Source organism: Medicago sativa, chromosome 4 (genome assembly GCF_051527215.1).
Source record: "Medicago sativa cultivar Bolivia chromosome 4, Bolivia_mono, whole genome shotgun sequence".
Classification (NCBI taxonomy): Eukaryota; Viridiplantae; Streptophyta; class Magnoliopsida; order Fabales; family Fabaceae; genus Medicago; species Medicago sativa.
This window is the reverse complement of record NC_140752.1, coordinates 29,258,790-29,284,875: the sequence shown is the minus strand read 5'-3', so window position 1 is coordinate 29,284,875 and position 26,086 is coordinate 29,258,790. Positions and strand designations below refer to the sequence as shown.

At 31.3% G+C, this 26,086-nt stretch overlaps 2 protein-coding genes across 2 annotated transcripts; both read right to left on the bottom strand.

Annotated features, from left to right (window-relative positions):
- Positions 1-14,813: 14,813 nt before the first annotated feature.
- On the bottom strand, positions 14,814-15,818 carry LOC146927593 (uncharacterized). Its single transcript, XM_085707096.1, has 2 exons — positions 15,658-15,818; positions 14,814-15,609 (listed from the first exon to the last, which is right to left on the bottom strand). The coding sequence occupies exons 1-2, from the start codon at positions 15,816-15,818 to the stop codon at positions 14,814-14,816; spliced, it is 957 nt and encodes a 318-aa protein (XP_085563222.1).
- A 6,073-nt stretch (positions 15,819-21,891) lies between these two features.
- LOC146927592 (F-box/FBD/LRR-repeat protein At4g00160-like) lies at positions 21,892-24,044 on the bottom strand. Its single transcript, XM_085708169.1, has 4 exons — positions 23,105-24,044; positions 22,881-23,006; positions 22,458-22,765; positions 21,892-22,265 (listed from the first exon to the last, which is right to left on the bottom strand). Exons 1-3 carry the CDS (start codon positions 23,906-23,908, stop codon positions 22,478-22,480), a joined length of 1,218 nt encoding a protein of 405 aa, XP_085564295.1. The 5' UTR covers positions 23,909-24,044; the 3' UTR covers positions 21,892-22,265; positions 22,458-22,477.
- Positions 24,045-26,086: the final 2,042 nt, after the last annotated feature.

The following is a 26,086-nucleotide window of genomic DNA, read 5'->3' as shown; positions in this document are numbered from 1 at the left end:
ACCCTTTAGAGAATATATTAATTAATACGTGTAAGAAAACAATAAGAGTAATAAAACAAAAATTTAGAGGGGTACCCATTATGAATCACGGACACCCTTTGGATTAGGCGTGTCCTGTTGTTGGACATGTGCCGTTGAGAATTGAAGAGCGAGAAGTCAAGCGGCTAAGGGGAAAGGAACTTGTCTTGGTGAAAGTGATATGGGGAGGACCTACGGGAGAAAGCATAATTTGCAAGTTGGAGAGCCGAATGAAGGAATCTTATCTGGAGCTATTTCCTTCCGGTAACTTTCAAAGACGAAAATTCTTTATGTGGGGGAGAGTTGCAACACCCCGATTTTTATTATTAGTTTATTAATATTAGTAATATTAGTATTATTTAGATATTTAATTATTTATTATTTTCATTATAATGTGGTTGAATAGTTGGGTTAGTCAATTATTCGAAAATAAGAGGTTATGAGAAATTAGGGAGAATAGAGGTGTATTACTAAATAGGAGGTTTAAATGAGTAAATAAGTAGCGTTTTAATTAATGGAATAGAGAACACTAAGTGAACCAAGCCCAATATGTGTTTGTGAGAAACCAAGCCCATTAAGGGGATTATAAATAGATAGAGTCTTATCAAATTAGGTTAGAACCCACTTTGGGAGAAGAGGCAAAGAAGAGGCAAAGAGATCTGGGAAGAGAAGAAATCAAGGAATCAAGAAGAGGAGATCAGAGAGAGACCAAACATTGGGAGTGACTAGTTTTGGTGATTCTAGAGGTAAGGGGTAGTTTATATTCACGTGGGAAGAAAGAGAGTTTATGTTTTTCTTCATTTTGCTTCATGATCTTTGATGATTACATGTTAAATTCGTGTTCTATGATGTTGTTATGACTTTGGGTATGTAATTGTTTCTGAATCTCTGATGAATCTATGACTTTGATGTGCTAAATTCGTGATTTAAATAGTCTAATTTTAATTTTAATAATAAAAATAGGTGAGGATGATAGCAAGTTACCTTGTGGTGTAGAATTGCAGGAAGAGGACACTCATTGGCTATGAGTACCAGAGGACGGCTTTGAAGCCTACCCCGGGGGCACTGGTTAACATTTCCCTAAAAAATAATATGTGGCGTTTATCGTGTTACACATATCAAGATTGAAGAGAGTATAATAATATTATTTTATCATTAAATATAATTTATTAAAACTTGTAAGAAATATTAATTATCTTCCATTAAATGTTAATTTATTGATAATTCTTTTAAACTTCAAATTTAAAGTATTCTATATCTCATTCTTTGACTCATATTTTTATTTAATATTTTGCATTTAATAAGTAAAGAAAATACTTTGTGCTCATTAAAGAAAATAAACCTATTGAAGATAGTGGAGATCATCTATAAATATGATTGTGTAGTGTTACTTAATTTCTTATATCATCTTCTTTTTCTCCTTTTTGCACTTCTTTCCTTCCTCATTGATATCTTTCTCCCGAAACAAATCACCAATTCATTCTTATGAGTTATTGATTACATAATAAAACATTGTAATTAATTACTAACATTGTATGTAAATACCTTTATTGAGATACAGGTTGTGATGATATTTACTTTTCAGAGTATTGAATCGAAGAAGTTTTTATCAAAGCTTTACAAATCCACTCTTGTGAACCAATGCTTCTTTTGATCAAGGCAGTTGTAAGGTATTTCTCTTCTTTATTTTTATTTTATTTTGTGTGTTGATATGATTCTTTTTTACGATTTTGTTGATATGTTAGTAAGAATATTGTTGAATATCGTAAATGAGTCGTGGATGTGTAGTTATTGGGAAATCTTATACTAACATATAGATTATACTTTTGCAGTTTTTGAAAGAAAAGAAAAATATACAAACAAATAGATTAAACCAGGTAATTTAATTAAAAATAAAATATACCATGTTCTAATTTTATTTTATTTTTTACTAAAACTAGACATTTTATTAATTTTTTTAATAAAAAGGATAAATTTTTCAGGTTCATCACACTCTCACCGGCTCCATTGTAAAATAAACAAAGTTAAATAAATCTTTAAAAATCATAAATCAAAATATATTTTTTTAATCTAAGTGTTACCAACTTAATTTTCAAAAAGTACTCACAATCAAAAGGTACTACTCCAATTTTCAATGCCCTAAGTCTAAAAATAAGGCCAAAAGCATAACCAATTGAGAAGCTCATTCACAAAATGTTATTAATGAGATACCTTATTTTCCTCTCATAGTTGTTTAATTGAAGAGAAATTAAGAATGTCAAAACAAGTACAAGATATTCAAAATAATGCATCAAATCCCACATCTTAGATATTTTTTCACAACCCACGCAACAACTACGACAACTATTATTCTTGTATCTCTTAATACATCTTCCATCATCGTTGTTCCATCACCTATCATATCTCAAGTTCAACAAGGCATTGATCAAGTTGTTGTTGCGAGATCAACCATATTCATCAACGATGTGGCATTTGAGGTAGCATCTGGACCTTTCAACGTTCGTGAGACATTTGGTGATGATGTTGTTCTCACCCATTCATCTGGTAAATCTGTTTTGACAAACCAATGGGGTGTCACTTTCCATTCACCCATTATCTGATATATGAAAAAAGAGAGTTAAAGAATGATGAGGTTTAATGCATAGGGTTTAATTTTGTTGCCATCTATTTTGACGACTTTCTGAATTCTTTTTCATGTTATATTTTGTCATCGTACTATTGTACCACTATTAGGGTTATTGTTTAGTAGAGGTTTATAGAACATTGCTCATGAGAAAGACTTTTGATATATGTGTCTCCAAAGTATATGGGTATCATTCTGGATTTGTCAACCTAAATATGTAACTTTTATTTTCTCTTCTATCCGTTTGAAGCGAACTATGTTTGTTAATTTATAGTATAATATGAAATTATATGAGATGGAGTTATTTGCTAAATATTTTTCTTAAGACCATTAATGATAGATTTTGAATGAGCTCCTCATTTGGCTTGTAGCAAATAAGGTGTATGATTAATCTTCTTCAACATATTTTTAGATAATAACTCCATATCATATAGTTTCATATTATACTATAAATTAGCAAACATAGTTCGCTTCAAACGGATAGAAGAGAAAATAAAAGTTACATATTTAGGTCAACAAAGCCATGATGATATCCATACTTTTGAAGAACATATATTTGAAGTCATTCTCATGAGTAGTGTTCTACAAATCTCTATTTAATCATAACCCTAATAGAAACACAATAGTATAGTGACCAAAGATAAATTGAAGAAGAAATCAGAAAGTCATCAAAATAGAGAACAACAAAATAAAACACCATGCATTTAACTTTGCCACTTTTTAGCTTTCCTTTTTCTTATATCAGATAATAACATGCACCAATGAATGAAGAGTGACACCACATTGGTTTGTTAAAACATGTTAACCAGTGAATGGATAATAACAACATCATCGACAAATGTGCTCGAATGTTAAAAGGTCCAGATGCTACCTCAAATGCCACATCGTTGATGAATATGGTTGATCTCATAGAAACACATGCTTCTCCAATTGCCTTCTTGAACTTGAAAAATTAATGTTAGGTGATGGAACAATGATGGTGGGGGAATTAGTATGAGGTACAACAATAGTAGTAGTTGTTGTGAGGTGGCGTGTGAAAAAATGTTAAGATGTGGGATTTGGTGCATTATTTTGACATTCTTATCCTAATTTTGACATCATATTTTTTGGTCGGGCCTTGAAAATTGAAGAAGTAGTTACTTTTTTATTTAGATTATGAATGAGTACTTTTTGAAAATTGGAGAAGTTAGTTATTAACTTGCACTTAAAAAAAAAATCATATTGTGATTTATGATTTTTTAAGATTTATTTCAGTGTTTTGTGATAGAATGGGGCCAATGATTGTGTAATGATCCTGAAAAATCGACCCTTTTTATTAATTAAATAAGTAAAAAATTATCTAGATTATATATTTGCAATATAAAGAAAATACCAACATGCAGATTAAACCCCATATTTTTATTAAAAAATAAAATTTAGCATGATTGTTTTTACTGCATGTTGGTATTTTCTTTATATTGCAAATATATAATGTAGATAATTTTTTACTTATATAATCTAGCTAGATAATTAACATGAATTTAGATATAAGCATCAACGTGACAGGCTAACAGCCAGAAATCCACAACTACCACACTTTTATCTTGTGGAATATATATAGGTCAAGAATTTGAAGTTAAGTTTGATTTATATTCTGGACATTTACAAAGGGTTATTCATGAATATGATCCTACGTTTTTAGATTTATTATCGATACCTCTTATGAATCAATTGATAAATAGTATTAGGGTGCTGATTTATGTCTGTTGCTGCTGTAAGCAGCTGCTACTGTAAGCAGCTGCTACTGTTAGACATAGGTGCCGATTATGTGGTCTGGCATGTCTGTTAGGGGAGTGGCAGTGGTTTTCGTTTTGGGTGTTTTTTTTTTTTTTTGTGCAAGACCGGCTGACAAGAGTTTCACCAAGTAATTGACATGCTCCACTTGTAGTGACGTTGTGAAAGTGTAATTTATTTATTTCCGTCATTTACCTTCCGTAGACCATAGCATGTATCATAGGCTTTAATGTCATAGTTGTAGGTGCATATGTGCGTGCGTGTGTGTGTGTATGCTTTATTCTTATGCTCCTAGTTTAGGTCAAAGGTTCTTGTAGTGATCCAACGTCACTACAAGATACCTACGTTTTATTTTCTTGCTCCGTTTCAATTCTAGTTTAATCATTATTCAAAAATCAACAAAAACATGCAAATAGTTCAAAAATCACACAAATATTTTCATAATTAAACCTTGATCCCAAATCAAGTGATCCTCTTTTTTTGTTTTCTTTTCTTAATCAAACATTATTCAATTTAATTCGATTTTTCATTTTTAAAACCTTTTTCAAAACAAATAAAAAACATCAAACCAATCAAATGTCAATTTCTACCCCGAACTACAAGGTTTTGATCCCTCACGGGTACGTAGGCAAAGGACACTCATTCTTCCAAACAATAAAAAATGTAGATAATAGGTCTTTTTTTTTCCTTCTTTATCACTTTAAATTCTTTTCTTTAAAAAAAAAAGCAAATTATAGCGCATTAATTAAATAAAACTAAGAGGTTCCCGTAGGATACTACGGACATAAAAGGTGCTAATACCTTCCCTTTATGTAACTAACCCCCAAACCCTAAATCTCTTCAATAAGGGGTGGTTTGAACTTTTTTCCCCTTTTCTTAAAAAATTAAATGTTCAGTCGTGAAATAAATTAGGGAGTCAAACGCTAATCAAACAGCCTTGATCTCCGAAAAATGACGCAAAAGAAATGGCGACTTCACTGGGGCCCCCTAAGAGGGTTGAGCCTAATTTGGCTTTATTTAATTCTTTGTGCTATAACTTGCTTAAAAATAAAAGATGGAAATGCGTGTATATATGCTTCCTTCTTCTTTCTTCTTTCTTAAACGTGAGTGGTGAGATAAGTCCTACACCCGGACTTGAGGGAAATATAAGATATGATGGGGTACAATCATAGTGCCATACCAGGAGCGGTCCTGTGCTATGTGTGCATGTGATATGACCCCACTCAATGGAGGTCTTTCGATCGAAGTAATGTGATGTCATCATGAGCAGTCGTGATCGACACTATTATTTTTGAATGACCCTCGAAGTTGAGAAACCTTTAGAGTCACCTAACCCATCCTGGCCTTTTTAGGACGTAGTGCGGTGGCTAAACCAAGAGCAGTCTTGAATTTAGTTGATACGTGATACTACACTCAAACTAGACTTCCTTGTGAATGTTATTGGACTAGGAGCAGTCCTATGCACCGATATATTCAAAACGGGGTTGGAATTTGGGAACTTGGTAGAACCCTTGTTACAAGTGCAATTGAAACCATAGTCCCTACCAAATGGCGTTGTTACCCTTGACTCCAACATGTGGACTTAACCTCACCATGTCTTCATGTTCTTCAGCATAATCATGCATGCATGCGTTCATCCATAATTTTTTTTTCTCACTAAAACATCAAAGGATTTAGATGAGTTCTTGTAAACATCAAAGGTGTGGACCTTGTAAAGAGGAACATCAAGGAATACAATTTCGAAAGTCTTAAACTAGACCTTAGCTTTGTCGGGGACTTTGTCCTTGGTTTTGCTTTTGTTCTTAAGGGAACTGCTTTTAATATTTCAAATTATCAAATGAAACAATGTTCCTTATGATGTTTACAATTACTTTGACAAGTCCTTCGATAAAAAAAAAATGCGTCTATTTTTGCATAAGCATCATGCATCATTTTGCAGTCTCAATTCCAAGTCTCACAAATTTTTCATTGATAATTGGGAAATGAAGTGTGGATGCGGTTACCACTGATGAATTTCTTGTAATATTTTTTAATTAAAGTGATTTGAGATTTAAAAAATCAGGGGTATTTTAGTATTTTAAAAAATAACCAACACTTCTCTCTTCTCTATTTCTTCTCTTTTTCTCTTGTACCAAACCATACATCAAATCTACTCTATTTCTCACCTTTTTCTCTCTTACTAACTTCTCTCTCGCCTATTTCTCTCTTCACAACTTCTCTTTTAAACCAAACACACCCTTAAGGAGTTAAGATGTTTTCCATTTATGTTTCTCTCTGTTTCTTCCATTTAAAAAGATAAAGACACATACTTTTGTTTAAAAAAATATAAAATAATTAATGATGATGAGACCCACTATATATTTTTTGTGTCTATCTCTCTAAATTGCATACTTCATTTATTTTATCAAATGAAGAGGATATTAACCCGAACTTAAGACATAAGATAACGAAATCTTTTATTAAATAAATGGGGAATTAGTCAACATTAACAAGAAAAGTTAAACTCTTATAATTTGTTGCCTAGGACTGATAATATTAACTTTATCACTGCATTATGTCACCCAATTGATTCGCCTATGATCTTAACCTATATTATTAGAAAAAATGCATTCACATTGTTGAAACAAATGAAAATTAACATCTCTGTAAAAAATTGTTGAAACAAGATGCATACATTTAAAGATAAAAATGTTTATAGCATTCCATGGAAACACATTTGTAGAAACAACGATGTTACAATCTACAGAATATAACTTTCATGCAATGGCACATAATATTAAGGGAGCTGCTATGGTGAAGTTGTTTTTGTGACTTTTTTGAAAAAGTCGCATATGTGGCTTAATAATAGAGTGCCATGTGGACGTCTTTTTAAATCGGTTAATTGGAAAAACGATTTTAAAAAGCTTTTGTTATTGGAAAAAAGATATTTTTAATTTCTTTTTTATTTTTTGTTTTCATTTTATCCCTTAGGATTGTGTTCCTGGCTCTGATACCAGATTGGATGTGGGGTTTTCAGCGGAATTTTGTCGAACTTGATTTAACATTTGTTCGATTTTTATTAACCCTTGAAAAGGTTTTAAGAGTGTTTTAGCTCTTTCTCTTTGAGTGTTAGTAAGATTTTCTAAATCTTCTATTTCTCTTAAAAAATCATCAATATATTCTATATGATAAACTACAAATTCTTTAGAATGAAAAAGAGTTTGTCTTAGAATAATTTTTCTATGATAAAATTCTATATCAGAGACTATGTTCTCTAATCTTTCTTTGAAGAGTTTTAATTCTGTTATAAGACCCAAACCAGGCATTATAGAATTTTTTCTAATGATTGTTCAAATTCAATTAGTTTTTGAGATGACCATAACAAGGTTGTGGCTCTTTCTTTTTGTGTAACAGAAATATTTTCTATTCCTTCTAATTCTTCTATCATTTCATCTATATATGAAATTTGTAAAATCATTAAATCATGAATTCCCCAAATTGTGTTTTTCATTTCTATTCTTAAGAAATTTTCTTCTATTTTGTTAACTAGGTTATCTAGTTTTATTCTGAATAACCTTAATTCTTCTCTTAATGTTATACCAGACATATTTATTTATAGTTTTTGGTTTATATTATTAACCTGTATTGATAAGGTTTTTATAGAATCTTGTAGCTTTTTCAGCTCACTTTCTTCTTTAATTTCGAAATCCTTTCTAGGTGGTTCGAATGAAATTTTATTTGAGGATGAAGCATCATCTTCAAATATAGTTCGAGAGCTTAATGATTTGAACCAATTTTGTTTTAAATTTGGTAAATAGAAAGTAATGAGATGACCCTTATCGCGAAAACGAGATTTTAGCTTATATTGTTACATGTTTGTTAAATATGAAGGTTGAACATGTCCCTTAATGCGAAACATGATATGTGAACCTATTTGGTTTGAAATTCGATAAAATGAAAGTATTGAAATGACCCTTGTCGCAAAAATGAAATTTTAGCCTATGTGGTTAGAAGTTTGATAAAGAGTGAACTTGTCCCTCGATGTCCCTTGATGCGAAACATGATATGTGAACCTATTTGGTTTTATATTCGGAAAAATGAAACTATTGGAATGACTATGTCGCGAAAATGAGATTTTAGCCTATATGGTTAGAAGTTTGATAAAGGTTGAACTTGTCCCTCGATCTCCCTTGATACGAAACATGATATGTAAACCTATTTGGTTTTGTGTTCGGCAAAATGAAATTATTTGAATGACCATTGTCCCAAAAATGAGATTTTAGCCTATATGGTTAAAAGTTTGATGAATATTAATGTTGAATTTTATTTGAGGATGAAGCATCATCTTCAAATATAGTTCGAGAGCTTAATGATTTACTAAAATCTTTTTGATCTCTATTGGGTGATGTTATTCGAAGACTTTGGCTACTAAACAATGGTTTTTCTATTTCTTCAAACAGATTCTTTTCTGCTTCTATTAAAGAAAAGCTATTTCTTGTGATATTTTTAAATACTGGTGTTTCCAAAGTAATTAATGGTGTAAATAACTCATCAATGTGAATTGTATCTTTTCCTATGAATTCTATGCTATGATGTGAATTACTCAAAGCATAATTAATTCTATAGTAAATTGTAAAAGGATGATTACCTTCTTTCATAAATTTTGAGTCTTCTAGTTTATAATGAAAAACTATAGATTTATTTAAATCTATATCTTTTAGGGATAATCCTAATTGTAAATTTATGTCAAATTTTATTTTTCCATATTTTAGATTACATTTTCCTTTTGCAATTACAGCTTGTTTCTTATTTTTGATTCAAGAATCTTCTAGAGCTATTTCTAAAGGCGAATCAATACCTTTCATGAAGGTACTTTTGATTAAAATTTGAATGGTTGATACATGAATATAACTAATCTTTCTTCTTTCATTTTCAGAAAAATTTTCAAGTCTTTTATCAATTTGGTTTTTATCTATAGTTGATATAACTATTTTTCCATTAGTTGTTTCAATTGGAATTGCTTCCTCTCCTACCATTATTCCAAATTTTAGAATATTTTTTCTTGATAGAAATTCTTTAAGTTTACTAAACTTTCTTTTAAAATTTTCTTCAGCAGTTAAAGATAAATCTGCTTCTTCAATTTTATTGTCTATTATGCTATCAGCATAATAACTAGATGTTCCTTCAAAATATGAAACTTCAGACATGTTTTTATCATAATTTGTAATAAATTCATACCTGATTTTTCTTCAGAAATATGGGTTGGTTTGCTTCAGCAATTTGATCTTCTTCAGCAGTTTTTTCTGCTTGTATTGAGTTTATCCCAACTCAGGGCGAATTCCTCCAGAGTATTACCTCAAGAATTCTCAGCTATAGTGTTTTACCACTATAGGACCATTAGTTTTAAAGAAAACTAAGAGGCAAAGTTTATATCAAACTTGATATTACTTGATTATCTCAAAACATGGTGAATACAAATGAGCTTCGAGGCCCTTATTTATAAGATGAGAGACTCACAAGTTGGCCTTCATGGTTAGCACAACGTCTCTTTCCTTTACAGCACACGAAAAAGAAATGACAAGACAAAAAAGAAAGAAACGTAGAAAAATATGTTACATTATTGCCTTAGAGATAAGACTTATCTCTAAATGGGTCCCATGCCCACTAACTTTCTACATTTTCTTCGTTGTTTGGTGATACGTCACTGTCATACAACGATTCTTTGTCGGCCACGTTATTCATGTCCTTTGCGCACCACTTGCATTGGTGTCCTTTGTATTTTTGAAAGTGTCGGCAGCACTCCTGTTGAATTGGGTCGGGTAGACGGCCCAAATCTGCTTCAAGCCCACTAAAGTTTTCTTCGAACTTTAGGATTTGCTGAAGGTGTTCTTCTATTCTTAAGAAATTTTCTTCTATTTTGTTAACTAGGTTATCTAGTTTTATTCTGAATAACCTTAATTCTTCTCTTAATGTTATACCAGACATATTTATTTATAGTTTTTGGTTTATATTATTAACCTGTATTGATAAGGTTTTTATAGAATCTTGTAGCTTTTTCAGCTCACTTTCTTCTTTAATTTCGAAATCCTTTCTAGGTGGTTCGAATGAAATTTTATTTGAGGATGAAGCATCATCTTCAAATATAGTTCGAGAGCTTAATGATTTGAACCAATTTTGTTTTAAATTTGGTAAATAGAAAGTAATGAGATGACCCTTATCGCGAAAACGAGATTTTAGCTTATATTGTTACATGTTTGTTAAATATGAAGGTTGAACATGTCCCTTAATGCGAAACATGATATGTGAACCTATTTGGTTTGAAATTCGATAAAATGAAAGTATTGAAATGACCCTTGTCGCAAAAATGAAATTTTAGCCTATGTGGTTAGAAGTTTGATAAAGAGTGAACTTGTCCCTCGATGTCCCTTGATGCGAAACATGATATGTGAACCTATTTGGTTTTATATTCGGAAAAATGAAACTATTGGAATGACTATGTCGCGAAAATGAGATTTTAGCCTATATGGTTAGAAGTTTGATAAAGGTTGAACTTGTCCCTCGATCTCCCTTGATACGAAACATGATATGTAAACCTATTTGGTTTTGTGTTCGGCAAAATGAAATTATTTGAATGACCATTGTCCCAAAAATGAGATTTTAGCCTATATGGTTAAAAGTTTGATGAATATTAATGTTGAATTTTATTTGAGGATGAAGCATCATCTTCAAATATAGTTCGAGAGCTTAATGATTTACTAAAATCTTTTTGATCTCTATTGGGTGATGTTATTCGAAGACTTTGGCTACTAAACAATGGTTTTTCTATTTCTTCAAACAGATTCTTTTCTGCTTCTATTAAAGAAAAGCTATTTCTTGTGATATTTTTAAATACTGGTGTTTCCAAAGTAATTAATGGTGTAAATAACTCATCAATGTGAATTGTATCTTTTCCTATGAATTCTATGCTATGATGTGAATTACTCAAAGCATAATTAATTCTATAGTAAATTGTAAAAGGATGATTACCTTCTTTCATAAATTTTGAGTCTTCTAGTTTATAATGAAAAACTATAGATTTATTTAAATCTATATCTTTTAGGGATAATCCTAATTGTAAATTTATGTCAAATTTTATTTTTCCATATTTTAGATTACATTTTCCTTTTGCAATTACAGCTTGTTTCTTATTTTTGATTCAAGAATCTTCTAGAGCTATTTCTAAAGGCGAATCAATACCTTTCATGAAGGTACTTTTGATTAAAATTTGAATGGTTGATACATGAATATAACTAATCTTTCTTCTTTCATTTTCAGAAAAATTTTCAAGTCTTTTATCAATTTGGTTTTTATCTATAGTTGATATAACTATTTTTCCATTAGTTGTTTCAATTGGAATTGCTTCCTCTCCTACCATTATTCCAAATTTTAGAATATTTTTTCTTGATAGAAATTCTTTAAGTTTACTAAACTTTCTTTTAAAATTTTCTTCAGCAGTTAAAGATAAATCTGCTTCTTCAATTTTATTGTCTATTATGCTATCAGCATAATAACTAGATGTTCCTTCAAAATATGAAACTTCAGACATGTTTTTATCATAATTTGTAATAAATTCATACCTGATTTTTCTTCAGAAATATGGGTTGGTTTGCTTCAGCAATTTGATCTTCTTCAGCAGTTTTTTCTGCTTGTATTGAGTTTATCCCAACTCAGGGCGAATTCCTCCAGAGTATTACCTCAAGAATTCTCAGCTATAGTGTTTTACCACTATAGGACCATTAGTTTTAAAGAAAACTAAGAGGCAAAGTTTATATCAAACTTGATATTACTTGATTATCTCAAAACATGGTGAATACAAATGAGCTTCGAGGCCCTTATTTATAAGATGAGAGACTCACAAGTTGGCCTTCATGGTTAGCACAACGTCTCTTTCCTTTACAGCACACGAAAAAGAAATGACAAGACAAAAAAGAAAGAAACGTAGAAAAATATGTTACATTATTGCCTTAGAGATAAGACTTATCTCTAAATGGGTCCCATGCCCACTAACTTTCTACATTTTCTTCGTTGTTTGGTGATACGTCACTGTCATACAACGATTCTTTGTCGGCCACGTTATTCATGTCCTTTGCGCACCACTTGCATTGGTGTCCTTTGTATTTTTGAAAGTGTCGGCAGCACTCCTGTTGAATTGGGTCGGGTAGACGGCCCAAATCTGCTTCAAGCCCACTAAAGTTTTCTTCGAACTTTAGGATTTGCTGAAGGTGTTCTTCTATTCTTAAGAAATTTTCTTCTATTTTGTTAACTAGGTTATCTAGTTTTATTCTGAATAACCTTAATTCTTCTCTTAATGTTATACCAGACATATTTATTTATAGTTTTTGGTTTATATTATTAACCTGTATTGATAAGGTTTTTATAGAATCTTGTAGCTTTTTCAGCTCACTTTCTTCTTTAATTTCGAAATCCTTTCTAGGTGGTTCGAATGAAATTTTATTTGAGGATGAAGCATCATCTTCAAATATAGTTCGAGAGCTTAATGATTTGAACCAATTTTGTTTTAAATTTGGTAAATAGAAAGTAATGAGATGACCCTTATCGCGAAAACGAGATTTTAGCTTATATTGTTACATGTTTGTTAAATATGAAGGTTGAACATGTCCCTTAATGCGAAACATGATATGTGAACCTATTTGGTTTGAAATTCGATAAAATGAAAGTATTGAAATGACCCTTGTCGCAAAAATGAAATTTTAGCCTATGTGGTTAGAAGTTTGATAAAGAGTGAACTTGTCCCTCGATGTCCCTTGATGCGAAACATGATATGTGAACCTATTTGGTTTTATATTCGGAAAAATGAAACTATTGGAATGACTATGTCGCGAAAATGAGATTTTAGCCTATATGGTTAGAAGTTTGATAAAGGTTGAACTTGTCCCTCGATCTCCCTTGATACGAAACATGATATGTAAACCTATTTGGTTTTGTGTTCGGCAAAATGAAATTATTTGAATGACCATTGTCCCAAAAATGAGATTTTAGCCTATATGGTTAAAAGTTTGATGAATATTAATGTTGAATTTTATTTGAGGATGAAGCATCATCTTCAAATATAGTTCGAGAGCTTAATGATTTACTAAAATCTTTTTGATCTCTATTGGGTGATGTTATTCGAAGACTTTGGCTACTAAACAATGGTTTTTCTATTTCTTCAAACAGATTCTTTTCTGCTTCTATTAAAGAAAAGCTATTTCTTGTGATATTTTTAAATACTGGTGTTTCCAAAGTAATTAATGGTGTAAATAACTCATCAATGTGAATTGTATCTTTTCCTATGAATTCTATGCTATGATGTGAATTACTCAAAGCATAATTAATTCTATAGTAAATTGTAAAAGGATGATTACCTTCTTTCATAAATTTTGAGTCTTCTAGTTTATAATGAAAAACTATAGATTTATTTAAATCTATATCTTTTAGGGATAATCCTAATTGTAAATTTATGTCAAATTTTATTTTTCCATATTTTAGATTACATTTTCCTTTTGCAATTACAGCTTGTTTCTTATTTTTGATTCAAGAATCTTCTAGAGCTATTTCTAAAGGCGAATCAATACCTTTCATGAAGGTACTTTTGATTAAAATTTGAATGGTTGATACATGAATATAACTAATCTTTCTTCTTTCATTTTCAGAAAAATTTTCAAGTCTTTTATCAATTTGGTTTTTATCTATAGTTGATATAACTATTTTTCCATTAGTTGTTTCAATTGGAATTGCTTCCTCTCCTACCATTATTCCAAATTTTAGAATATTTTTTCTTGATAGAAATTCTTTAAGTTTACTAAACTTTCTTTTAAAATTTTCTTCAGCAGTTAAAGATAAATCTGCTTCTTCAATTTTATTGTCTATTATGCTATCAGCATAATAACTAGATGTTCCTTCAAAATATGAAACTTCAGACATGTTTTTATCATAATTTGTAATAAATTCATACCTGATTTTTCTTCAGAAATATGGGTTGGTTTGCTTCAGCAATTTGATCTTCTTCAGCAGTTTTTTCTGCTTGTATTGAGTTTATCCCAACTCAGGGCGAATTCCTCCAGAGTATTACCTCAAGAATTCTCAGCTATAGTGTTTTACCACTATAGGACCATTAGTTTTAAAGAAAACTAAGAGGCAAAGTTTATATCAAACTTGATATTACTTGATTATCTCAAAACATGGTGAATACAAATGAGCTTCGAGGCCCTTATTTATAAGATGAGAGACTCACAAGTTGGCCTTCATGGTTAGCACAACGTCTCTTTCCTTTACAGCACACGAAAAAGAAATGACAAGACAAAAAAGAAAGAAACGTAGAAAAATATGTTACATTATTGCCTTAGAGATAAGACTTATCTCTAAATGGGTCCCATGCCCACTAACTTTCTACATTTTCTTCGTTGTTTGGTGATACGTCACTGTCATACAACGATTCTTTGTCGGCCACGTTATTCATGTCCTTTGCGCACCACTTGCATTGGTGTCCTTTGTATTTTTGAAAGTGTCGGCAGCACTCCTGTTGAATTGGGTCGGGTAGACGGCCCAAATCTGCTTCAAGCCCACTAAAGTTTTCTTCGAACTTTAGGATTTGCTGAAGGTGTTCTTCTCTAGCTTGTTTTCTTGAGTCACTATAGACTAGAAAACTTTCTTTTGCAGTTATCACCCTGAAGTTAGGTAATTTTGATCCAAATCTGACGAGAGTATCATAGAATTTTTCCATTTGATGCAGAAAACATTCTGGTCTAGGATCTACATCCCTTTCATCATTTATTGGATATGAATGGTTTGAAATGCCAATCTTGATTAAATGTCTGGCTTTAATAACTTTATTTTCTTCGAACCATGGATAGGTTGAAGTAAAAGATAAAAAGAATTCTTTACCTTTTGCAAAGTTATTGTTGAATTTGTAAGCGATTTCGCCTATATCTTTTGGAAGAAGTTCTAACTCGCAGATCTTCCTTCCTGCATCTTCTTGAAGATACATTGTTTTAATCATTCCGCAATCGTAGAATGATCTAACTAGTTCCTTACTGATGCCAAGAGTTGTTACTGCTTTTACTTCTATCCTGTTGTTGCTGGGATAAAAGCATTCTGACTTCAATTCTTCTGAGTAGTTGGTTAACCATCTCCAGTTTTTGTAGTAGTCGCCAATGGTGACTTCTTTGACGAACTGTCTTTCTCCATAGATAATTCTATCAACAGAAATTTTCTTTTTTACTTACATTTTTGTGGGTTGAGCAATATTGCTTGCTGTTGCAACTTCTTTGTAGACAGCGTTGTAGGCTGTTTTAGCTTCTTCTAGGGTTTTGTAGCCTTTGTGTCTTACTGGTTTGCCTTCAATATGTACTTTTGCTGTTGCCCAGTTTTGGTAAATTCCTTTCATGGGTCCATCAAAAATTACATATGCTTGTTTTTTGCCAAGTTGACTATCAATCTTTTGACTTGTTTGTTGATCAATGGATTCTTCTTCTTTTCCATTTTTTTATTTCATCTTCTTCGACTTTGTCAGCCCAGGATGTTTTTGGTAGTTCTGCAAGAACTGTTGTTGGGGTTTTTTCCGAGATTTTTTGATTTGCTGAATCCCAAACTGTTGATGTTTCTTTTTTACAGAGTTTTTCAAGGTTTTGAATTGTTAATATCATCTCCCCCTCTTCAGAAAGAAGAGTTTCTAGACGATTTTTTTGCTGAGGTAATTTGCTCCTGCTTTTGCCTGAGAGAATTCTGTAATGTCTTTATAGCTGCTTCCATTCTCTTGTCAATGCATCTGCGAAACAATTCTTTTCAGATTTTATGTATTCAATATATGGGTGAAACGGCAGGAGTTTCATCTGCCATCTTACAAGTCTTCCATATTTATAATTATAATTGACTCGAAGGTCATATTTCCAAAATCCGATTACATATTTAGAATCTGTTCTTAGTAAAAATCTGGTTGGAATTAATTCCATTTGCCATTTTGTTAAAACTTTAACATAACTTAATGTTTCTAGTTCATGAATTGGATATCTCGTTTCAGTGTCTGTAAATGATCCTGAAACATATTTACAAAGTAAAAGATCTTTATCTTTTATCTTATTTTTAATATTTTCATAAGAATAATTAATCTTAGTATCTTTTGATGCTAATTTTTCTGATAAATCAGATAGTTTGTCTAATTTCTCTTTCAAGCTATCAGACTTAGCGTACTGGGTTGCTCCAGTATCTTTTATTCCTTGTTGATGGGTTACATCACCAACATAGTCTCCTGAATCATTTAGATTCAGTATCGCTTTACCATTAGGTAGAGCTCTCATACAACCTCCCCAGGTTGTTTTATCAGCATCAATCTCAACAATTAAAAAATCATTTTCTGTTGGATTGTATAAGCTGGGTAAAACTTCAATTTTTCTTTTGATAGCTTTTACAGTTAGAGTATCTTGTTCAGCCCATGACCATGGAACCTTTTCAGATATCTTTTTCTGTAAAATCCTTCTTTCATTTGCCAAATTTTTGAAAAATCCTTCATTGGCAATATAATTCAAACATCCTAAAAATCTTTGAATTTGTTTTCGATCTTGTAATTCATCAGGAAATGCTTGAATCTTTTCCATAACATGTGGAGATAAATCGAGAGTGCCATTTTCTTTTAAAATGAGGCCTAAATACTCGATTTCTTTTTTAGCTAATTGTGATTTCTTTTTTGAAATAACAATTCCCTTTTCTGAAATTCTATTTAAAACAGTTTCTACATCTTTAAGATGTTGTTCTTTAGTTCCTTTTGTAAAAACTAAAATATCATCAATATATGCCAAACATATATGTTCTAATCCTCTAAGAGCATTATCCATAAATCTTTGGTATATAGATGGTGCTTGTTTTAATCCGAATGGAAGGACATTCCATTGGTAGTGACCTTGTGGACATGAAAAAGTTGTTAAAGGCTTAGTTTCTTCAGAAAGTCTTATTTGATAATATCCTGATTTTGCATCAAATGATGAAAACCAGTCACATCCTTTTATTTTCTGCAGAATATAATCCTTTCGTGGTAATTTATAAGAATCTCCGATTGTAGCATCATTGAGTTTCTTATAATTTATCACCATTCTAGCTTTTCCTCTTTTTATTTCATTGTGGTTTGTCACATAAAAAGCGGGTGCTGAATGTGGACTTGCAGAAGGAGTAATTAACTTCTTTTCTTGAAGTTCTTTTATATCTTTTTGAAATTCTAATTTATCTCTTACTGAAGAAGGCATTTTATATTTTACATTGATCTCTTTATTGGGATCACGTAATTTAATGGTAACAAGTTCATGATTTGTATTTTTCAGATTATCTAAAGGATCTTCTGAACATACAGTATCAAGTTTTTGTTCTATTTCTTCAAGATTTAAAAAGAATTTTCCTTCTTCCCAAATACTTTTTAGATTTATAAGATTTTCAGAAATTAATTGGATAATCTCATTTCTAGTTATAATTTTTGTTGTTATAACTTTTGTCTTTTCTTTGGGATTTGCTAAATTCTTCCAAAGCAAAGAAATAGTTTTGACATTTTGCACAAACGGTGCATATAACTTTAAAAAATTATTTCCAATGATTAAATCTAGTCCTGAATCATGGAGATAAATTGTTGGTATGAAAAATTCATAACCTTCTATAGTAATTGAGATGTTTTTCAAAACAAACCATATTTGATGTTTTGATTTATCTGCAACAATTATTTCTTTGGGTTTTTCTAACTTTTTCCAATTTCTTGATATGTTTCGTTTTCCAAAACATAATGGTGCGCCTGTATCTAAATAGGCTAAAATTTCCTTCTCACGAAGTTTTATTTTGATAAAGGTATCACTAGGGTTACCTTTACTCAAGATCTTTGTCTTCTTCTGAATCTGTACAAAGTTCATAGAAGCTTTGTTGTTCCCAATCAGAATCTGAATCTGATTCTACTGGTTCATAACCTATTCTATAAATCATGTTTAAAACTTGTTTCTTTTCTTTAGAAACTTTCTTTGGACATTCATTAGCATAATGTCCTGTTTCATGGCATAGCCAACATGTACAAGATTTTTTACCTTTAGGACAGGTTTTATTTTTTCTAGGGTACTCCCTTTTTCTTCTATAAAAATTTTTCTTCCTATGTTTCTTTTTATCATAGGTAAATTTTTTAAATTTCTTTCTCCTGGGGTACTTTCTTTTTCTCCTAGTTTCTTTTTTGCAGCCATATGCTCCAATTCTATCATAAAGTCTATCACAGCACAAACCAATTCGTGCTTCTCGTTTAGACTGTTTTCTTAAGCATTTTTCTCGCATCCAATTCTTAAGAACAGAAATTCTTGCTCCTAAGGTGTCTTTTACTTTTCCTTCAGAAACTGCAGCTTTAAATATTGTTTGAATTGTTTGGGACATTGCCATAGGCAATTTTTGATAAAATAATTCAACAATTTGTTGATCTTGTCTAATTGTTTTATTTATATCATAGAATAATTGTGAAAATTCACAAATATAATTTTCTATGTAACATGGATCACATATGGATAAATTCATAATTCTCCATATTTTTTCAGTATTAAAGGCGGTATTAGAATCTACTGTATCTTGCCATCCTTTAAATTCTTCTAAAAGCCATTCAAAGACTTTGTTTATCATACCCATACTGTTTTCTGCAGTAGTTTCTGTTTCTGTCTTTTCAGCCAGAAATTTATACGCATTACCCTCTGTTCTACATAGAAGATAGTTAAAGACTTGTTTGGGATTTAGATTTTTTAAATCACTATCTAACTGTAGAGAGATGGTATTTGTATTATACCAATTTCTTATAGCTTGAGCAAGATTGTCAGTACAATCAATATTTAAAATTCCTTTTTCATTAGTTACACTATGCTTAGGAATATAACTTACTGGAATTTTTTGATATTTTGTTTGAGCAAATTCTCTTTGGAAATCTGAATTCCAGTTAAAAGAGAGTCCTCTTTTTGTTCCTGAGCTTTCGCCCATTTCTAGTTGTTCTATTTTTACAAAATTTCCATCGTCTTTAGATTCATCATCAGAACTAAAGTCATAGACATAATTTTCTAATTCTTTGGGTTCTGTTTCTTCCTTAATGGAATCTTTGTCACCTATATCTAAACTAGCCATAAGCTGGTCTAATTTTTCGTGTTGATACTCAATATTTTCTTCTATACTCATTTTTATAGTGAGTAAACAAAGATGTATCAATTTTTTCTTTATTCTTCTCCCCCTCTCTAAGTTGAAGAGAATGATTTTGCTTACAGCAACAATTTTCTATGATATAATTAATCATATCAGTTATATTGTTTAACTGAGGATTAAAGGTATGATATGTATGAGGATATTTATGATTCTCATTTTTGTTATAACACGGAAAATCCTTTTCCATATTTACCCAGGTTTCATGGGGTCTTTCTAATCCTTGCTCAAAATCTTTTGTAAACAAATTATTTTGTTTAAAGATTTGAGGTAAAGTTTCAAGATAAGAAATTTGTTTTTCAAACTTCTCATTTAATCTTTTCGTTTCTTCAAGCAGAGCTTCAACTCTGTTTGTAAGAGTATTATGTTCTAAGCTTCTACTAGTCATGTGATAATTGTTGTATCCTAAGACTTAGAAGATTTGCTAAGTTTTCATATTCCCAGTATATAGAATAATCATTATTAATTATTAGAAACCAATATGCTGTTTCTCTAAGCCAATTAATTTGGTTTTTAACTTGAATTATTTCATTATATCTAGGATATAAAATAAATGGTTGTGGTATAATTTTCCCAAATGGATTTATTAGCCCATACATGATTTATCTGGCTAATTTTTTAAGATTAACTCTGAGTTTCTCAGCTTTTACTACGTATCTTGAAAACAGATGATAATCAAATTTTTCTTTTAGGTAGTAGGTGGCTGTTTCATCGCACCATTTAATTTGTGATTTTACCAAATAAATTTCTTGGTAATTAGGATTTAAAATGAAAGGGACACGAACAACTTTTCCTTTAGGATTTTTTATAAATTTTATTTTAGACCTTTTAAGTCGGTTTTCATCCAACTGATTTAAAAGATTTGACTTTTTTGGAAAAGTCATTTGTGTGACTGCACCGTAGAATTGGCCTAATATTAATCATTGAAAAGCACGAGAATGTTTACATGCAGCAAAGCTTTATAATGCAGCAAAGCATGAGAATATAACTTTCTCTTGATAAGAATGAAGGAGGCACTTTTTATGCAGCAAAGCTTTATAATGCTTTGTGTCGGCCCTTTAAAGAGTAGAATAAAAAGGTGCTACATTGTCGTCGATGGCAGTTTCAGGACATGTATTTGGGAAAATCAGAAGTTTAGAATTCAAGCAATTATGCGTTTATAAAATATAGCGCATTGCGTCTAAAAAAAATTACATTAGTAAACATACATTTAAATTGATCGGCTGACAACATATTAACTTATTCAAACAAATAACAAAGATTTTCAAAATAATAGTGTTCAACCCGTGCGAAGCACGGGTTTTTAACTAGTTGTACCATAAAACATAATTTATCCCAAAAAATCATGAAAACATCCAAAAAATAAGAGTTTAATATGTTGCTAATGTTATTGCTGAGCCTGCAGATTCTCAATTATGTAAGTCCTTGGTGAAGGTGCGGCCTCATCTAAATAGGTTCTTTTATTGGCCAATGGTGATGGAGAGTGTGTCAATGCATGGATTAGAGCCTGGTAATTTGTGGATTGATGAATTAAATGTTGAAATCCCAACTGTTATGCAAAATTTAATGTAGCAGATTTGAGTGATCAATTTAGTGGCTGAAACTATGATAGTATCCTAATTCTGAAGAGGAGAACATGAGGGATATGAGTGTGTTGTCGGGTGCTGAAGCTGGAGCCTTTTTATTGCATCTGCATATAAGTTGATCATCAATTTCAGTCTGAAGGATCCCGCTAAGGGGTGGTCTCTAGCAGATCCTGAGCGCGTGCGAAGCTTTATTTGTAATTTACAACATGATCGTTTATTAACAAATAGAAGAAAACATTACTTGAATTTTAGGCATTTCTTCTATTGAACTAAATAAATACCAATCAATTTATTTGTCTTACCATTTCTTCTATTGTCTTTTCTCTGCAAACAGTTTAGGCATTCGACCCGTTTGAGATTAATTATTGTGCAGTAATAGTGTAAAGACACTTTACACAGTCATCCAATAAGTCATACAACTATCTTTCCCACATCTCCTACCTTTTCGGTGCTTGACGGCAACCCACACTTCCTCATTTCCTTCTCTTCCGAGGTTGTAGTCCGCCACTTTAACACATCGTAAGCAATTTGGCTTAGCATCAACAACATTCTAATTACATCTCACGGTAATTTTGCTAAATCGTAGCATGATTTTGGTTCAACATTTTGGAGGAAGCTACTAGAAAAATCGTTGGACGGATTTAAGGTTAAAGTTCAGTAAAAGGAGGTAACTCTGTATAAAGCTTCATTTTTCGATATTTTGAGAGAGCTTTCAATAGAGACAGATTTGGTACATCAAAGGAGATAACTACTTTAGTGTTGAGTGTCACTGAGACAAACTCTGTAAGTCTGCACCACACGTTTAAAACTGCTTTCATAATGGACATAAACTTCTCTTAGCCAAACTAATGTATTGTCCAAGTGAATAAGAAAAACTGTTTCAACATTAATGCCAAATAGAATAAGAAAAACTCAAATAATGAAAACATATAATAACCAGTATCACTTAATTTCACAACGAAAATAAAAAAAAAAAAAACTAAGTATCAATGGCCGTTAGTAGCTCCATGTCTCTGAGGATCCTGACTAGATGATGATGTGCGCCTGCCTAAACCGAGAACCTGAAAAATATAAAATAGTTGAACTTGATAAAATGATCTCAAACTGAAATGCTATTAATTAAGAAAAGTCTGCTATATATAATGGAAAGACGAATATATAAAACACCCTCCGAACATTCAAAATCCCACCCTCCTCCGTTCAAAAAAAAACTACAACTTAGAAGCATAAACTGAAAGAGAGCTACTACTTACATTACATATCTTATATGTCATCAATAAACTGAAAGTTGACATGTTGCGGATGCCCTTGGACACGAGGATAATTTCCTTTCTACTTGACGTTGTTTTTTTTCACTCCATATTGTCATGGTTTGTAAAACTTTTGCATTATTTAGAATATATCTTGCTAACACAATGTCATGTTGTAGGTCCACAAAACCGAAGTCCCGAATAGTGCAAGTTCTAAGATATAAAGAAAGGCACAGTGGAGCGGTTTCTGGCTCCACCCAACTTTCTTGTCCGCGTCCTCCTTTAATGTTCTCATCCCAATCAGTTTGTGTCTTCTGTTAATAATTCACAAAGCAAAACTAAACATAAATGTACTCAATTTTTTTATTTGAAACAAGAAACATAATAAGGAAAGATAAACTAAATACAATTCTTAAACTTAACAACCTGATAGAGCTCAAGATTTTGAAGATCAGGGCAGTGGTAGAGCACTTGTATAAACATGTCCTTATAATAGTCGATCACCAAGTGAGTCAAATTATTGAAGGTAGGAAAATCATAAGGAGTATACATCTAAATTATGTGGAAAGACTAAATCAGAAATCAGAACAAAATTCACTAAAACAAATACAAATGAATCATATATCATATTAATAATCAAACGTACGAACCTCCCATAGTTGTATTCTTAGAAACTTCAAATTAAAAAGTGACTTCATAGGAAAATCACAATAAATGTTAATTATTTCTGCTCTAATCAACTCTCTTAAGCTTAAGCTATGAAACACTTGACATCCTGTTTCCTCCTCCTCCTCATCCTCCCTCTGAAATGGTAATAGATCGCGTGCCTTGAAATCCTGAAGAACAGGACATCCAGCAACAAGCAACCAAAATTTTTCTGCATCCTCGAATCCAATGCGATACAAATGAAGCATTTTGAGTGAGGGAAATTCAAATACAACAGAAGAAAAAGAAAAGCCTTTTACATTGAACCAACTAAGGTTTAGAACCACTAGGGTTTTACAACTAAATATGGTATTGGACAATTTGGGGGCTCGGATTATGTGTTGTACAACTAGACCATAATCATCATTATCAACATCAGTATGAAGAAGAAGATGGAGAAACTTAACTTTGGATTGAACAACTTGGTTAACGGTTGTAATGAGATTGGGTAGGCTAAGAGAGTCGACATGATTAATGTTGGCATATCCAATGTCGAGGTAGAAACTGTCGATGGAATGATTACCTCTCGAGAGCATAACAGAGTAGACAAACTGATTGAATAGGAGAATGGATTTTTGATCATCCAATTTGATGTCGGGGAAGTCAAGAAGAGGAAGAGAGCGCCATAATTTAATCCATCTATTTGATAGAATTCCAGTCGTAACAGCCTGTTTGGTAGAAAGATGTGAGAGAATGAGGTAGATGACTTCATCTGGTAAAGTGCTTATTCTATCCTTCGATGGTGCCATTGCTGATAGAGAGAATATGATGGAGTGAGTTCAAAGGTTAGAGGAAGTCACCAACGAGGTAAAAGGGTTTTCAGAGGAAGCCAACAACGATATTAAGGTAAAAGGGTTTGAAGGAAGTGTCGTATAAATAGACCTATTTTTGTTGGGTTTCTTGAAGCCCACGCAACAATAAAGATTGATCAAAATATAGGTTTTCTATTCTGAAATATATAGTTTTACTCGATCTCTTTTATTTTCTAATTTTTTTTTAGAAGAACATGTATTTAGGCAGCCTTTCATGAGATATCAATTTGTTAATACAAAGATGATACATCGATATAAGTTTGAGAGTTAACTTAAGATGTGGCAATCTATGTTAAACCCTGAGCAATCTTATTCATTTGTCTCTGAATAAACTCAACATAAGAGTTTGTGAAAAATAAATTACACGAATGAATACAAGCATCCAAAATGACACCAAATTTTGTGATATCGGTGCATGCTCTCACGAAATAATACACAACTTTCTTAAAATCAACATCAAAATCAATGTTCGCTAATTTTAAATGATGGAATCCACATAATAGCATGATAGAGCCCCAAATCCTCGTCTTCAACTAAACACAATGGAGAAAACCACAAAGTTTGATTGTTACTTTACCCACCGTACTCGTTTCTCGCGCGCCCTATTCTTTCCGAAAATGCTCTTGCAATTTTCAGATTTTAGAATCCAAACTGAGTTTTTCCTTTGTTATGCGATGAAAAAAATGAGTTTTTTCACCAATTCGGATTCTAATGTTTTTTAACGGCTTCAATGAATTTGGGTGTTAAAGTAAAGAAAACGTAAGTCATTTTTCTTTTAGGGAGAATCGTAAATCGCTTCGACTAGATAATCGTAACTTGCTCTCGTTTTAAGTTTGTTGTGTTAACTGAGATTTTTATGTAAATATATGAGAAAAGTTGATATGATAAAATTGTGGAAACTCGTTAATATTGTCAAAATATAAAAATTAATACAATGTTTCTATTGAATAAATTTTTATTTTATATATGCAAAACATCGTTCAATGTTTACACCGCGCAGATTTTTTGTGCTTATATATGCATAAATAATTTTTTATGTACATATATAAGAAAATCAATATGATAAAATTTTGAAAACTCAGCTATTTTCATTATATCAACATCTATGTAGTGTTTCTATTAACGTCAAAAAAAATGTAGTGTTTCTATTAAATAACTTCTTATTTTATATTTAAAATACCGTTAAAAATTTTCACCGCACTCGTTGAGTATTTTATATGCTTATATATGCAGATTTTTTTTTATGTAACGATATGTGATAGTCGATATGTTAAAATTAGGAAAACTTGTGACTATTTTTAAAATATCAACATCACTGTATTATTTTTTTATCTAATCAACATCACTGTATTGTTTCTCCAAACCACCATTATGGATTTACACCGCATTCAATATAGAATTTATGTGCTTATATCTCCAAAATCAAATGGAAAGATAATCAAGTTTTCTTTCTCCTTCATTCATCGAGAGGGGTGGTTTTAGGTCATTTTTTGACCTAGAATCACCATTCTACATCTTTTTTCTGTTTTCTTTCAATATAAATAAGTAGTTTTCACATATATCAAGTTTTTGCTTTTGTGGTTGTTGTGATTTTTTCATCTAAGTGCGGCGTTGTATTGTTTCTCGTCTTGTGCGGCGTTTGATTTCGTGTCTTGACGCGGTGTTCGTTTAGTTCCTACTGAAAGATCGACTTCGATCAATTACAAATTCAATCAATGAATTGGGCGTTAACGTTGCAGATCCGGAAGCATGAATGTTTCGGTGACTTAGATTTTATCATATTACTTGTAGGCATTTTTGCCGTTGTATCCTATTAACTTGGGCGTTGTGAGTTTGTTCCCAAATTCACCCTTTATGTTTTTAGCGATGTTTCTATCTGATTTACTCGTTTAATTTGAATGAATAAATATCGTTTTGTTTTTGTTAAAAAAATGGAAATATAGTCGTCTGTAATTATCATGATAGTGTATTGGCTTTTAAAAAGGACAATTATGCAATTTTATTAGATTTCGATTTTTATATATTGTTTTTTTTCAATATTTTTTTTATATGTTGTAAGTAGGTTAAGAAAACAAATAATATTTTAAAATTAAAAGTGTTCCAAAAAACAAATAA